This window comes from Ovis canadensis, chromosome 2 (genome assembly GCF_042477335.2).
Source record: "Ovis canadensis isolate MfBH-ARS-UI-01 breed Bighorn chromosome 2, ARS-UI_OviCan_v2, whole genome shotgun sequence".
Lineage (NCBI taxonomy): Eukaryota > Metazoa > Chordata > Mammalia > Artiodactyla > Bovidae > Ovis > Ovis canadensis.
In genome coordinates, this window is record NC_091246.1 from 72,093,399 (window position 1) to 72,109,012 (window position 15,614).

The 15,614-nt window shown below is 36.8% G+C and overlaps 1 protein-coding gene across 4 annotated transcripts in view; it reads right to left on the minus strand.

Moving 5' to 3' along the window:
- Positions 1-15,614, minus strand: part of RFX3 (regulatory factor X3) — a 335,060-nt gene that overhangs the window by 111,384 nt on the left and 208,062 nt on the right. For all 4 annotated transcript variants that reach the window (XM_069576467.1, XM_069576465.1, XM_069576466.1 and 1 more), the window contains one exon: positions 10,692-10,789. In XM_069576467.1, coding sequence (XP_069432568.1) covers positions 10,692-10,789 — 98 coding nt within the window. The remainder of the gene's footprint in view (positions 1-10,691; positions 10,790-15,614) is intronic.

Here is a 15,614-nt window from a genome sequence, read left to right on the forward strand (position 1 = left end):
AGAGGAACTAAAGAGCCTCTTGATGAAGGTGAAAGAAAAGAGTGAAAAAGCTGGGTTACAACTCAGCATTCAAAATACTAAGATCATGGCATCTGGTCCCATCACTTCATGGCAAATAGATGGGGAAACAATGGAAACTGTGATAGACTATTTTCTTGGGCTCTAAAATCACTACAGATGGTGACTGCAGCCATGAAATTAAAAGATGCTTGCTCCTTGGAGGAAAAGCTATGACAAACCTAGACAGCATATTAAAAAGCAGACATTACCTTGCCAACAAAGATCCATACAGTCAAAGCTATGGCTTTTCCAGTAGTCACGTATGGATGTGACAGCTGGCCCATAAAGAAGGCTGGGTGTCTACGAATTCATGCTTTTGAACTGTGGTGTTGGAGGAGACTCTTGAGAGTCCGTTGGACTGCAAGAAGATCAAACCAGTCAATCCTAAATGAAATCAATCCTGAGTATTATTGGAAGGACTGATGCTGAAGCTCCAATACTTTGGCCACCTGATGCAAAGAGCCGACTCATTAGAAAAGACACTGATGCTAGAAAGATTGAAGGCAGGAGGAGAAGGGGACAACAGAGAACAAGATGGTTGGATGGCATCACTGACATCACTGACTCAATGGACATGAGTTTGAGCAAGCTCCAGGAGATGGTGAAGGACAGGGAAGCCTTGCATGCTGCAGTCCAAGGGGTCACAAAGAGTCAGACACGACTGAGCCAGTGAACTACAACTACACTTTGCTAACTGTTTATCAGTACCCCACTACTCTCCTATCTTACTCTGGATGGGATCTGCAGAAGATGTACTTGCAATGGTAAAGAAAGAGAGATGGAAAAGATCAGACTATTTTGGAGGATATTTACCATTGCACACAAAGACTTTGGAAGTTCTATGATCGTAGAAGTTGTAGTTCTATTGTAAGAGCATCATTCCAAGGAGTTTAAATCGCACCATTTTCTGGGCATGACTCCTTTATATAATTAGTCCTCAGTGAACAATAGCAATACAAATAAATGCATCACAGATATATATAAAATCTCTATGGCCCTCAAGTCAGCATAAAAATATGGCAGCAAAGAGCTTTGATTTTCATACTTCCCCCTAGCTGGAGATGATTCATTAGCTAAAAAATGAGCAAAGAACAGGAGAAGAGTGAAAGTCACTAAACAGTATGTCTAATCCATAAGCTATGTTCAATACCCACTCATGACCCATGGGACTGAGGAGAAAGCTTGTGTAAGCACACACAGGGGTAAAGACTGGTAATTTCCAGGGGGGAAAAGGGCACAATTATATTTGTAGATGAAGTGTCACAAACTGTTGCTGAATTTGTCTCTGGCACTTAAATACTTGCAATGTGGAAGAGAGGAGACTTTTCAACACTGGACTGGGTAACAGAGGCAGACCTCAATGTCCTCAGCCATTGCTCTTCAAGAGTAAGAAGGTAAGTACTAACTCAGTTGCTGGAGGCCTTTCTGGAGCCAGAGCCAGAGTCAGGCAGAAATTAATTCCTTAGTATCTTTTTAGTTTTAAATGCTCTAAGCTCCTGGATAAATTCTGAAGAAATTTTGTTTAAAAAAAGAAGTGCCAACAACAAAAACAAACAGTTCTTTCTTAGGAACTAGAAATAATGATTCTAATTCTGATACCTAAGATCAGCTGTCTTTCATACTGCTATAATGAATACATAAGAGTTATTGCTTGCACACTATTTACCCCAGAAATCCCCAAGACATATGTTTGAGAAAATTACTCAATTTTTGGCATATCAGATTGAAAGCAGCTAACTATTTCTGACTGTACACTCCTGAAACAACTAAATTCCCAAGCAATTCTGTTCACATTTGAAACATGCCTGTTTGTTTGTTCTTTATTGACTGCCACAGACTGTTTTAAAAATACTATGTCATATTATTCTATAACAGAAGAGAAATCTTTCCATTGTTCTGCATATGTATCCAGTAATGAATGTAAACACACAGACATGCCCATACTTGCTGATGGAAAGTTCTTCATAGCTGAAGGTATTATCAGGTTCTGTGTAAATGTCAGGACTCTGATCCACTGAATTCAGTGAACTAGTGCTGTTGCATCCCGTCACACCTCAGCATATACCTTGGCTAAGCATGACCCTGAATATTTACTCCTTGCTTACTCACTGCAATGATTATGTCAATTTACTTGAGTTATAACCAATTTTTCTGTTTTCGTTATCTTCAGGTGTCTTATCCATAAGTCCAGATATATAATATCTCTAAATTATGCATTTTGTGTTTTACCTAGGTTTTGAATATCCTCTCACCAATAAGCTAGTCAACTACAAAATAAAGCAATGGTATGAAAAAAAGGAAATTAAGATAATAAAATATCTTACAAATTTCATACCATAAAATTCAATATGAAGATAAAATGTAGTAATGTTGATCATTATAATATCTTACATGGGTACAATGTTTTTATTGCTTTCAGGCTACTCTGTACATATTCTTTTGATAAATATTTACGGCATCTGGGGAAAAGGAACATGACCTCTACTCATATAAAGGTTACATAACATAAGAAATAGGTGGTCAAAAATAAAAAAGGAAATAAGATCATTAGATATTTTGTTAAACCTATAGTAGAGAAAAACAGCATATTAATGGAAGGGCACATATTAGATCAAGTAATCAAGTGCTGTTACTTTCCCAGAAAAGATATTTAGGTTGAAACTAGAGGATGAAAAGAAGTCAGTTTTATGAAAAACAGGAGGAAAGATGTATCGAGAAGATAGTGTAGCATGGACAAAAGTCATGCCACAGGGAAGATCCGGTATTTAGGAATAAACTAGAAGTCTAGAGTGGGCGTTTAAAATGAATGAGAAGGACACTAGAAAAAAAAATTAGGTTTAAAAAGTAGGTGAAAACTAAACTTGTAAGTAGTGTAAACAAATTTTTTCATGGGTCATGATCTGCAATTTAATGGGTCACACTAGCATTAAAAAAGAGACTAGACAACATCAGAACATATTATACTTAGGAGGATAAGAATTATTTTGAGAAGCTTTTTTTCTGTCATATGCATATGCAGCGTGTGTGTGTGCCTATGTATATTTAGCTGAGTAAAAAACTGCACATCTAATTTTCTCACTGGAGATGGTTTTTTAAAAAGCTTGAAAGACATCATGATGGACCACAGAATGAAGTTTGGATGTTATTTTAAGCTGGGATAGGAGTTCAAGGAGGTAAGGGAATGTTCCAGGCAGAGAAACAATCTATAGAAAGGCCTGAGGTCAGAGAGGTAACAGGAGACCATGAGAAAAGGGAGTGGCAATCAGAGCACACTGCTATAGTCAGAACATGTAAGATGATTCTGAAACATGTTCATTAGATATAATAACAGGACGTGATCTTACTGCAAGGTGTTTCCATGTAGTGATAGCAGTATATGTCTGATGGGACAGACTGAAGAAATAACTAAAGGCAGTCAGAATGAGTAAGTTTTAAATATTTTCAAAAAGTTTGGGAGCTAGGAGAGTATGAGAATGGGGAGACCTGTTGTTAAGGACAGAGGTACATGATTTCATGGAATCTTCATTAAGTCAGCCACACAGGTTGCACAGTCCTGACTGGAACCCAGTGGCGGCAGGGGCCAACAGTGTTTGAGAGGGTTGTGGTCGTGCGGTGTTCTGACTGGACAACTCCTAGCAAGCGGTTTTGTCTTTGGTCTAGCTAATGTTTAACAATGCTTGTACCTATTTTTTTTTCAGCTTGTTTCTTCAGACTTCCTGAAAATTCTGAGTCACAAATATCTTTCAATAAATTATTTGTTTTGCTTAAATAAGCTAGACTTGGTTTCTGCTGCTTGAAACCAAGAACTCTGCCTTATATAGTTTTACATTGTGAAGTTTTTGTGAAAGTCACCAAAGCCCTACATGGAAGTAGCTACATTATTTGGAATCTTCAACAAATTGCTTTCAGGTGGTACATAATCTCTGGTTGGCTAGCATGAAACAATATTGTTGAGTTTTGAAGCAGATTATTTCTTAAATGCTCCAAGTCACACTGAAGGCAGAAGACAGCATAAATAAAGAAAGCAGCCTCTCTCTCTCAATTATAGAAACACCATACAACCATTTCTTCTAAGCAGAGAGCATTTAAATGATAATAAGAATGCATAATTTTACCTGAAAATCCTGAGACTATTTCACTGAAAGAGAAAATATGAACTTGAAGAATATCCTTTTTAAGGTTCTTTATTAATCAAGAAGCAACAATTAGAACTGGAAATGGGACAACTGACTGGTTCAAAACTGGGAAAGGAGTATGATGAGGCTGTACAGTGTCACCTTGCTTATTTAACTTATATGCACAGTACATCGTGTGAAATGCTAGGCTGGATGAAGCTCAAGCTAGAATCAAGATTTCTGGGAGAAATAACAATAACCTCAGATATGTAGATCATACCACCATAATGGCAGAAAGTGAAGAGGAACTAAAGAGCCTCTTGATGAAGGTGAACAAGGAGAGTGAAAAAGCTGGCTTAAAATTCAACATTCAAAAAACAAAGATCATGGCATCCAGGCCAACTACTTCATAGCAAAAAGATGGGGAAAAGGTGGAAACAGTGACAGGTTTTATTTTCTTGGGCTCCAAAATCACTGTGGATGGTGACTGCAGCCATGGAATTAATAGGCACTTGTTACTTGGAAGGAAAGCTATGACAAACCTAGAGAACATATTAAAAAGCAAAGACATCACTTTGCCAACAAAGGTCCATATAGTCAAAGCTATGGTTTCTCCAGTAGTCATGTACAGATGTGAGAGTTGGACCATAAAGAAGGCTGAGCACGAAGAATTGATGCTTTTGTATTGTGGTGCTAGAGAAGAATTTTGAGAATTCCTTGGACAGTGAAGAAATCAAACCTGTCAATTCTAAAGGAAACCAACCCTGAATATTCATTGGAGGGACTGATGCTGAAGCTGCAATACTTTGGCCACCTGATGCAAAGAGCCAGCTCCCTGGAAAAGACCCTGATGCTGGGGAAGAATGAGGGCAAAAGGAGAAGGGGGCAGAGGAAGAGATGGTTAGACAGCATCAGTGACTCAAACCCTAAGAGACAGTAAGAGATAAGGGAGCCTGGTTTGATGCAGTCTATGGGGTCACAAAGAGTAAGACATCACAGCAACTAAACAACAATTAATCAATTAAAAAGTATATGGAAAGGATAACTGGATGGCTTCAGAAAATACCCTATTATTTTCTTTTTGAATAAATCTACTAATTGTCAATATAGCATTAATGTACCACCTCCTAAAGTATACGACGCCATGTTATTACATATGATTCAGATGAGAGTTCTGTGATCAGTTTTTAAAACACCGTGTTTCATTCCTAGGGGATTTCTCAGAATCTTTAAAAAACAAACAGAAATTTAGAGTCCTCAAAAGAAGTTCATGTAGTGTTTTTCTGCTTGTGTGATTACAGAACTTTTTTAGAGAACTAACATTTTATGAAACACATTTGATAAATTCTCTGTTGAGTTTGATAAATCTGTAATTGAAAGATTATGAGAATGCTTCCCATTGGTCAAGTCTTATTGCAATGGAAACCCACATAATGAAAACCTTAACATTTTAAAACACTGATCATCTCTAACCAGGGGATAATCTTCAAAGAGTGGTTGATAAGAGAAAACTGCAAGTGTTTTCAAAAGATATTTCTTAGTTTGGACAAGATATAGTATGATGTCTTTATTTCCACTTTGACTAACATGATGGAGTAAGTGGAGGAAGTGAGATTCAAAACACGGAGATGGGAAAGAAAAAAAAAATCATCATTAAAAAAAACTGATTTCTCAGTTACATCAAAAAATTTCAACTGAATGGGACTCTCTCTACATGGTATGCAATGTTTCCCAGCTAGTTTCATTACAGTAGTCTAAATTATTAAATACCATAAATTATAAGAATCTATAGCAATGGACAAGCCTATGAACCAGCCCAGTAAAAAATATTCTTGGGAAAACTATTGCCAGGAAATACGTAAATGTGTGTTCCCACAGAAGTAATGATAAATAGGAACAAGAATGAATTAGATTACCTTCTCCCTTGAGTAAAAAGCTATTCTACTCCAGCACTCAGTACTGAAAGGCAGTTTCAGCTGAAATGTATGTTCACTCACTGTCTCCCATTAATAACAGTAATTGTCCATAGTCACAGAGAAAAAAAGTAAACACGTTAGTATCATCAAATTATAAGGATTAAACATTTTTATAAGCGATGACACGTATCTGTGAGGGCTATCATCACCTCTTGAGTCAAACCCTGTGCATTATGGCTACTTGGCAAGGCTGCTGGTGACAGGAGCAACAGCGAACCAGGATTTACTAACCATGCACAGGCTGCAAGGTTGTGGATGCGTGGAAGTTAATGATAAAGATCAGCATCCCGATCTGGGAGAATAAGTAGCAAAAAGCACTTGTTACCACACAGAAGTGGGACTCTCTTGATCTGAGTCAGGGATCAAACACTAGCTGGCTATTAATGCATGGTGCTGAAAATTAATGTGGACTACTCTTTTCTAACACACATGGAAGTGCATCAAATATAGAGTAGAAAGACTCTAAAATGAACTTTAGAGAAAAAACTGTACATAGTTAAATGTCAGCACTGCAAAATTACAGAAAGATTGAAATAGCTTAAGCTGAAAATTTTTCTTGTTTTATTTTAAAAAGATGTTCATAGTCCTCTAGCTACTAAAATGTTGAGTGTAATTCATGGCAACGCAATGTTTCTTTAGTAAAAATGAAAATGATGCTACAGAATCTTTAGTCAGAAGCACCAAAACTGAAATTATAATGAAAGGTTTTAAGGATGCATCTTCTTTATCCTGACCAAGGGTGCACGTTTCTGACATAATTAGCTGGAGTTGAGGATATAATCTGGGCACACACAGACTGGATCAAAGCTAATTGGACTTTGTGGCAAATGAACTCGTGACCTAGACCTCATTAGTCATGATCTAACTAACTGAGTTTGAGGGCCACAGAAAATATATGTTGGCACAGGATATTTACTTTGAATTATTTCTGCACTTAATGGGCCCTATAATTTCAAAGAGTCAACTTTTAGAGATGTTGTTTGTCTAACATTTTGTGAATGAATGAATTCACTGATCTCATATTTACGCATATAGAAGACCCTAGTATCAGTAGTGCGATAGCTTTAAAAGGCACAAGGCAATATGCAGAATTCAGAAAAAAAAATAACTAGAGAGCAAAACTGTATAGTAATAACTAATGTTTAGTGAGTGTTTTCAATTTCTCAGAAGCTATACAAAACACTTTGGATAAACTATCTCCATATTTCATAAACGAAGAGTGAAGCAGGCTGTGTTATCTTTTACAAAATCACACACTAGCAATCACCCTATTCTACTTTGGGCCAATGATAAATGACTGTGATAGATACAACAAAGTTAATTTTCTCAACACCCATTCCAACTATCCTTTTCCTTTGCTGTCATCTACCATATAGACACAAAAGCTACAAACCTGCATTCCTAGATTCCTCTGCAGCGAATTACTTTGTTACACAGTTATGGCCAATGAAATATAAACAAAAAGGGAGCTAGGGGTTTCTGGGAAAGCCTGGGTGTGTGTACACACATATTTATATGTATATACACATATACAATGTATCTTCTTTTTCCACCTTCTGTCTTCTTGTTGTCTGGAATACAGCTGTGATGGCTGTTACCAAAGCAGATTTACTACCATCCCAGCAAATCTCTGCCCTGATATCCCTGAGCTGCTAATGTCAGCAACAGACTGAGAGGAAGTACCTTTGTGGATGTTTCTAAATGCTCATTTCCTGTCATCTTTTGGTAGCTTAGCACTAAGCTGGCTCAGGTGGTCTGAGTTAATCTTAATGGAAGAACAGGCTGGGGGACCTGAACTTTAGAGGCAGCCACTCCTCCCTAGATAAGAAAGCCATGTTTTTTCTACTAAATAACCAGTTAATGTTCACTACCCCTACTCCCTAGAAATACGGAGCACTCTGTGAGGCCAGAGATCTACTGAAGCAATTTCCACAGTATCGTCCAGTCTTACTAGAGGTATCTGCTGTATGCCAGCTTGTAAGATCTCTTCAATAAGGCTTATTTCATATTTGCACACATAGTGCTAGTTACTTGTACAATATGCTAACTCTGGCTGTTTTTGACAAAAATAAAAGCCCTAATTTGTTTAAATCTGTCATTTTTTTTGGTTTCTTAGCTGACTGGTTGCAGTAATAAACGTAAGGTAAAACGTTATGGAATAGAGAGTGATAATGTATAGCCCTCCAGTGGGGTCTGCTAAGGCATTACCTAGGATGTCTTTGAATTAGGAGAACAAACTAGGTAGAAAATGGTACTTGCTTAAACAAAGACAGAAAATATAATGACTTTACTCTGAGGTTCTGGAAGGAAATATGCTACAAACAAGGATGCAGCAACAATACAACTGAGTGACCTCCAGCAGTGTCTAGAAACCCATTTATCTTCCCTGATACCATAAAGGACCAAGTGGCAGGCATCCTCATTTTTTTTTTTTTTGGTCTAAATGCCAATAAGAGTTTAGATTTATGGTAGAGATTCCAAAAACAGGCTCCAGAATGTCCTGGCCTTATACAACAAAGAGGTAAAGAATATTCACAGTGTGTCTAATATATATAAAGTGTTATAGATTCACTAGAGTAACAGAAATGTGCTGATCCTTCATCATGTGCCCTTCACCTGCTGCTAAGTCACTTCAGTCGCATCCGACTCTGTGTGACCCCATAGATAGCAGCCCACCAGGCTCTCCCATCCCCGGGATTCTCCAGGCAAGAACACTGGAGCGGGTTGCTATTTCCTTCTCCAATGCTTGAAAGTGAAAAGTGAAAGTGAAGTCGCTCAGCCCTTCACCTAAACTGATGTAAATAAAATAACAAAATGACAACAATTCCCATTCAGGAAGAGTTCTTCTTAGTATGATAAATATATATAAGAATTCGTTGCACCATGGTGGAACTAAGAGTCTGGGTACATTGCTATTTTTACTGTACAGGGGACAAATAAGTTACCTGCAGAGGAGGGCCAAGGTTCACGACACAAAGGAGGATGTGACATGTCAGTCTACAAAGATATTGCTATACTGGGGTAGTGGTTTGGGAACAGAAGAGAGAAGCAGAGAATGATATTCCAGCAGAGGAAACAAACCACGTGTCCAATAATACAGAGGCATGAAAGGGGAAACAAGTACAAAATTGGTTGTTCCTAGAACAGATGGAAGATGAAGCCAGGGAGATAAGAAGGGGGCGGGGACCAAGACAGACAAACACATTTTACTTTATAGCTAATATAGGTTCTAAAGGCAGTGGTGCTGTAGGCAGATTCAGTGCCCAAAAGCAATAAGAAAAAGAGAGACGAGTCAAGATCAATGAAGAACTTTCAGTTTTGTATCATCTATTGTAAACCAGGTCCTGTGCAAGCTGTTTTACATACTCTGCCTTAAATCCTCATAATAATCCAGTGACAGTAAGTTTATTATCCTCCCACTTTCCAGGAAAGAATAATAAAAGCACAGAATAGTTGAGTACCTTGACCATGATTATAAAACTAATAGATAGTTAAACCAGGATTTTAAGATGTTTAGCTATAATAAGAATAAATGCACTTTCTACATACTACACACACTTCTGCCGTGAGATTTATTGCAGTGAAACAACAACAAAAACCACACAAAAATCCCTGCTCCTCATGGAGCTTACAGGTTGGTGTCATGGGGGTCTATGAAATCACCCAAGGAAACATTAGGTGCAGTAAGAATTAAGAAAGCAGAGATTCTCAACCTAAGCCACAGCAGCCTGGGGCAGAAGAGTCAATAAGAGAATCTGAATTCATTACAGACTGGGAGATCTAACAGATTGGAAATGAAAACCTGTGGGAAATGAAAACAAATGTGGTGACTTATAACAGTTCTTAGTCCCTTTATAATAACATCTTGAATCTCAAAGTGGCTGAAAAACTAATGAAAAAAATATACAAACTGACATTATTGTTGATGCAAAGGAGATAGAATGAGAGTTGGGGAGGGAGGGGAAGTTCAGACAGGAAAATAAGATTTATTGAGTATTTGGCACTTTTACATAGAGTAGTTAAGTACCTCATTTAATAAACACACACACACACACACACACAAAAAACCTCCTCCTAATCTACTAATACAGTAGATTTATATTACTTTACAGAAGACACACAAAAATTCACCTTATTGATAAAAACAAAAAGCATGGATTTTAGAAGGTATTATTATGATACAGAAATCACCAACAAGGGGGTATGTTTTTCTCAACCAAGAGAAAATCATTCATGGGTACAACAATTTAAAATTTTAAAATATTCTACTGGGGTAGAAATTTTAAAATATTTTAAAAATATTCTACTGGGGTAGAAATTTCAAAATATTTTAAAAATATTCTACTAAGGAAAATGAGCACATATTTTAAACAAACATAAACAAGGCTCAAAACATCAGTTTAAGTTCAATAATGTTACTCTGGTTAAAAAAAAAAATACTGTGAAAGCAAGGAAAGAACTTGGGATGAGCAGAAGGTGTCAGGACGTGCATTCCTTTCTCTGAATGGGGGAATGAAGATGACGCCCCACATGAACTTACATTGCTCCATTGGTATAGACAGTGTCACTCCCTTCCACGTACTGCACCTGAGCTGGGTAGACATGCTGCACCTGCTGCACAGTCTGTACCTGCTGCACCTGGAAAGCAAACACGAGGACCTGATGAGAGGTGCCTGTGACAGAATGAAGGCGCAGTGCCAGATTGACTGCAAAGGTTTTTCTAGGGTATTGACAAACCCAAGAACGTTTTATAATGAAAACCATTAGGTTCATGCTAATTTCAGCATAAGTACATGCTGGGTCCAAAGGTCCAAATCAAATGTAGCATTTATGCTGAATAAATTCTGTAACATTCTTGCAAGTATGTATATATATACACACTTCAAGTGTTTAGAGTGAAATTCTGAAAGCGCTGCACTTATTTTGATGGTTGACGAAATTCTCTTCAACCTGGCTTGTAAATGCTACATTTATTTTTTAATTAAAAAATTCACAGTGGAAAAGTTCAAATACTTATATGTAGAAAAAAATATTATAATAAACCCCATGTACTCATCATCCAGCATAAACAACTGTCACCAGATCTTCCTCTTCAGCCTCTCACAGGATTATTTAAAAACAAGTGTAGAACTTACAGCATTTTACTGGTAATATTTCATTTTTTCTTAAGAGAAAAGAGCTACTGTTAACATGAATACAATACTAACATCATAAATAAAACATTAACAGTTCCTTAATATCATATAAAACCCTATGTTTGTTCAAATGTCTCTAATTATTCCAATGTTTTCTTAAAAGTCAGCTTGCTCAAATCAGATCCAAGCAAGGTCTACCCGTTACATTTGGTTGCTATTTCCTTTCTTTCTCTTTTAGTCTCTAACAGTTTCCCATCCTTTTTATATTTGACTGTTAGTTATTCGTGACTGAAAAAACTAGATCAGTTATCTACTAGAATTTCTAGAATGCTAGATTTGCCTAATAGCATCCCTGAAATGTTGCTTGATAAATTTCCCTATCTTCTATACTTCCTACAAATGAATAGTTAGATCAGGGACCCTGATCAGATTCAATTTTGAAAAAGCTGTCTACTATTGTATCATATAAGTTGCCACTGAACAGCCGGTTGTCTCTCATTCTGCAGTATTATTTGATCAAGAGCTTCAGGTGTTGTCAGCTGGTTTCACTGGTTACAATGTTTCCTATCCATGTTTACTTGAGGATATCACTAGTCATTGATGATCTTTTTCTGTAGCAATTACTTTAATTAATAAAAGGCTTCAAACTTGTGGTAATCTGATTCTGCTATTCTCTCTTCATTTTTGAATAGAATTCTATAAAAGAATTCTTATTAATATTTGATTACTCTGAATTAAGGTTTGTACAGGAAGAATAGGATAAATGCATGATTTCACTATTTATCGGTACTCAGAATAATGATTTTATTCCCTTAGCTCCCTCCCCAAGGTGACCAGTGTTGCTTTCAGTTTGATCTTGCTTGTATCCCTTAAGATTTTTAGCTTTTGAACATAGTTTATATATATACATATATATATATATATTTTTTTTTTTAACAGAGCAATCGTTTTTTTTTCCCTACAATTGTCCCACCTTTGACTAATGGTAGTGCCTTCATGGGGGCTTTCCTGGTGGCTCTGTCAGTAAAGAATCCACAATGCGGGAGACCTGGATTTGATCCCTGGGTTGGGAAGATATCCTAGATGAGGGCATGGCAAACCACTCCAGTATTCTTGCCTGGAGAATCCCCACCGACAGAGAAGTCCATGGGGTTGCAAAGATCTGGACACAACTAACCGACTAAGCACAGCACATACACACAGCAGTGCCTTCATGACCACAGTATCTTTCTTAATTCTCACATCTATCCTAGACCTGAAATCAACCATTTTTTAAAAACCCCTGGGCCTTCTGTTTTAGTTGTAATATAAATATGTAGAAACTGCTTGGGAAAGCAATTTACCAACAGGCAAACTATTTGACACCTTTGCGATTTCTTCTACAGAAATATTCATCATATGAAGAGTGGCTGTACAATATTATTTTTAAAAATACAGCTTATAAGAACATTAAGAAGGAAAAACCTTAATGACTGCAAAAGTGGAGTAATTAAATATAGAAGATCATTCTATAGAATATATGGTTGATAATAAAAGAATGTGAAGTGAAGTCGCTCAGTCATGTCTGACTCTTTGCAAACCCATGGACTGCAGCCTCCCACGCTCCTCCATCCATGGGATTTTCCAGGCAAGAGTACTGGAGTGGGTTGCCATTTCCTTCTCCAGGGTATCTTCCTGACTCAGGGATTGAACCCAGGTCTCCTGCATTGCAGGCAAACACTTTACCCTCTAAGCCACCAGGGAAGCCCAATATAAGAATAAATTAAGATTAATATATACTATATTAGTAGGATCTCTAAGACATATTCTAAGTGAAAATGTTGCTGAAAACTACTTAACAATGCGTGCTCAGTCACTAAGTTGTGTCCAACTTTTTGCAACCCCATGAACTGTAGCCCACCAGGCTCCTCTCTCCATGGATTTTCCAGGCAAGAACACTGGAGTGACTTGTCATTTCCTTTTCCAGAGGCTTATTAATGTAACTTGATTTACGTATATATGTGCATATATGGGCACATGTGCATACAAATGTGCTTAAATAAATAAAGGAATACAGAAGAATGCACACTGAATTTCTAAACATGGTTACTTTCCTGAGTGACATTAAATGAGATGGGAGAGAATAAATGACTAACATCCTTTATGAATTCACATCTGTATTTTATATATCTCAATATATGAAAGGACTTTCACTTCTGGCCACGATGGAGTAAATACTACTGGAAATGCCCTCCCCCTGTAGACAAGTAGAAAAGTAGACAAAATGTGTAAAACAGTATTTTCAGTCATTCAACAAAAAGGCATCATGCGATTCTGTTCCTTAACAGAAGGAAAACAAACACAGTGAACTCTTTCATGATCTTGGAGACCAGGATGCAGAATATAGAGCAGGAATGGAAAACAAAGCAGAGCATCGTGACCTAACTGAGGTGAGGAGATACTGAATTTGGGGAAGGCCGAGTCACCTGAAGTTTGAGGACAGTATCAGAAAGGAAGTTAAGTAGAGAAACAGATCCAGAAATGTTCGTAGAGATGCCCTTGATGCCGATTACTAAGCTCCACATGTGCAGGGACACAGAGATGAACAGCTAGGACATTCTGTAGAAACACCAGAGGGCAGAGCCATAGTATTGATAAGAGGACTAAACTATGTCTAGAATAAAACTACTCTGCATGCGTGCTAAGTTGCTTCAGTCGTGTCCAACTCTTTACAACCCTACTGACCATAGCCTACCAGGCTTCTGTGTCCATGGGATTCTCCAGGGAAGAATACTGGAGTGGGTCGCCATGCCCTCCTCCAAGGGATCTTCTTGACCTAGGGATCGAACCTGCATCTCCTATGTCTCAAAAACTACTTTATGTCCATCCTAACAAATCTAAAAGAAAAGCCTTGATAATATCCACAAGTAACTGCCTATATGGAACTAAATTTAACATTTGTAAAGGAAGATATCAAAAATCCAGACATATAAAACCGTAAGAATCACAGTGTCTAGCATTCAAAAAAAATAATTATGACATATGTAAGAAGCAGGAAAACGTGATTGCTAATGAGGAAGAATATCAATCAACAGAAACAAATCTAGAAATGAAAGATATGAAGTGGCAGAGAGACATTAAAACAACTATTCTAAATAGCCTTGAGATTTAAAAGAAAATGCAAACATGGTAAGAAAGAAGCTATAATGAACTGAGTCAAATTTGTGGAGTTGAAAAATACAGTATCTGAAGTGAAAAATTTGCTCAATGGAATTGAGAGATTACATAATGCAGAAGAAAAGACAAGTTAAGATGAAAATTCAGCAATAAAAACTATTTGCAGACCAGGAAAAAAGAAATAATGAAGAACAGAGAAAAATAGAAAAATATCAAGTAGTCTAAACAATGTAACTGTAGTCCCAAAAAAGGAAGAACAGAAAATATATTTGAAGGAAGAGTGGCATAAACTTACAATTTTATTATAACTATAAATACAGATCTAAGAAGCTCAATATATAAGTCAATGTATAGACAAATGAAAACCACAGTAAAGTGCATTATAATTAAAAAGTGCTAAAGGAGAACAATTCCTAAGCAGACAGAAAACAGATACATTGTATACAAGGCAACAGGTATTAAAATGACCGAAAACTTCCCAGTCAAAAAATACAAGCCTAAGATAATCAAATAGCATGTATTTAATGCAGTGAGAGAAAAACTTCAATCAAGAATCCCATAACCAGTGAAATATTCTTCAAAAATGAAGAGAAAATCCTTTCTTTGACCAAAACTTAAGATCATTCATTCTGCTCTAGCAGACCTCCAGTGAAGGGAACCACAAAAGAGAGTTTTGGACTAAAGGAAAACAATTTCAGATGGAAAATGGGACTTACACAAGAAATGAGGAGCACTAGATGGTAAATCTGTAGGTGAGGTAATTTTGATTATTTTCTCATCTTTTAATTTCTATAAAAGATAACTGTCTGTACAGAGTAAAAATAACAATATGTATATAATAGGGCTTATCACATATGCAGAAATAAAATGTAAGTATGACAAAAATAGCACAAAAGAAATTATACTCAGTTTAAATCTTGATTGTCATGATGGGTAAAAATGTAAACTCTAACTATATACTCTCCACCAGGACACATTTTAAATATACAAAGACAGGTTAAAAATAAAAGGATATAAAAAGACAGCTTTGGCAAACACCAATCACAAGAAAGAGTGGCTATGTTAACATCAGTCAGAGTAGACTTCAAGACAACCAATACTACCAGAGAAAAAGATGAAAATTTAATAAAAAATTATCAAGAATAAATAATACATCCTATATGTCTTTGCAT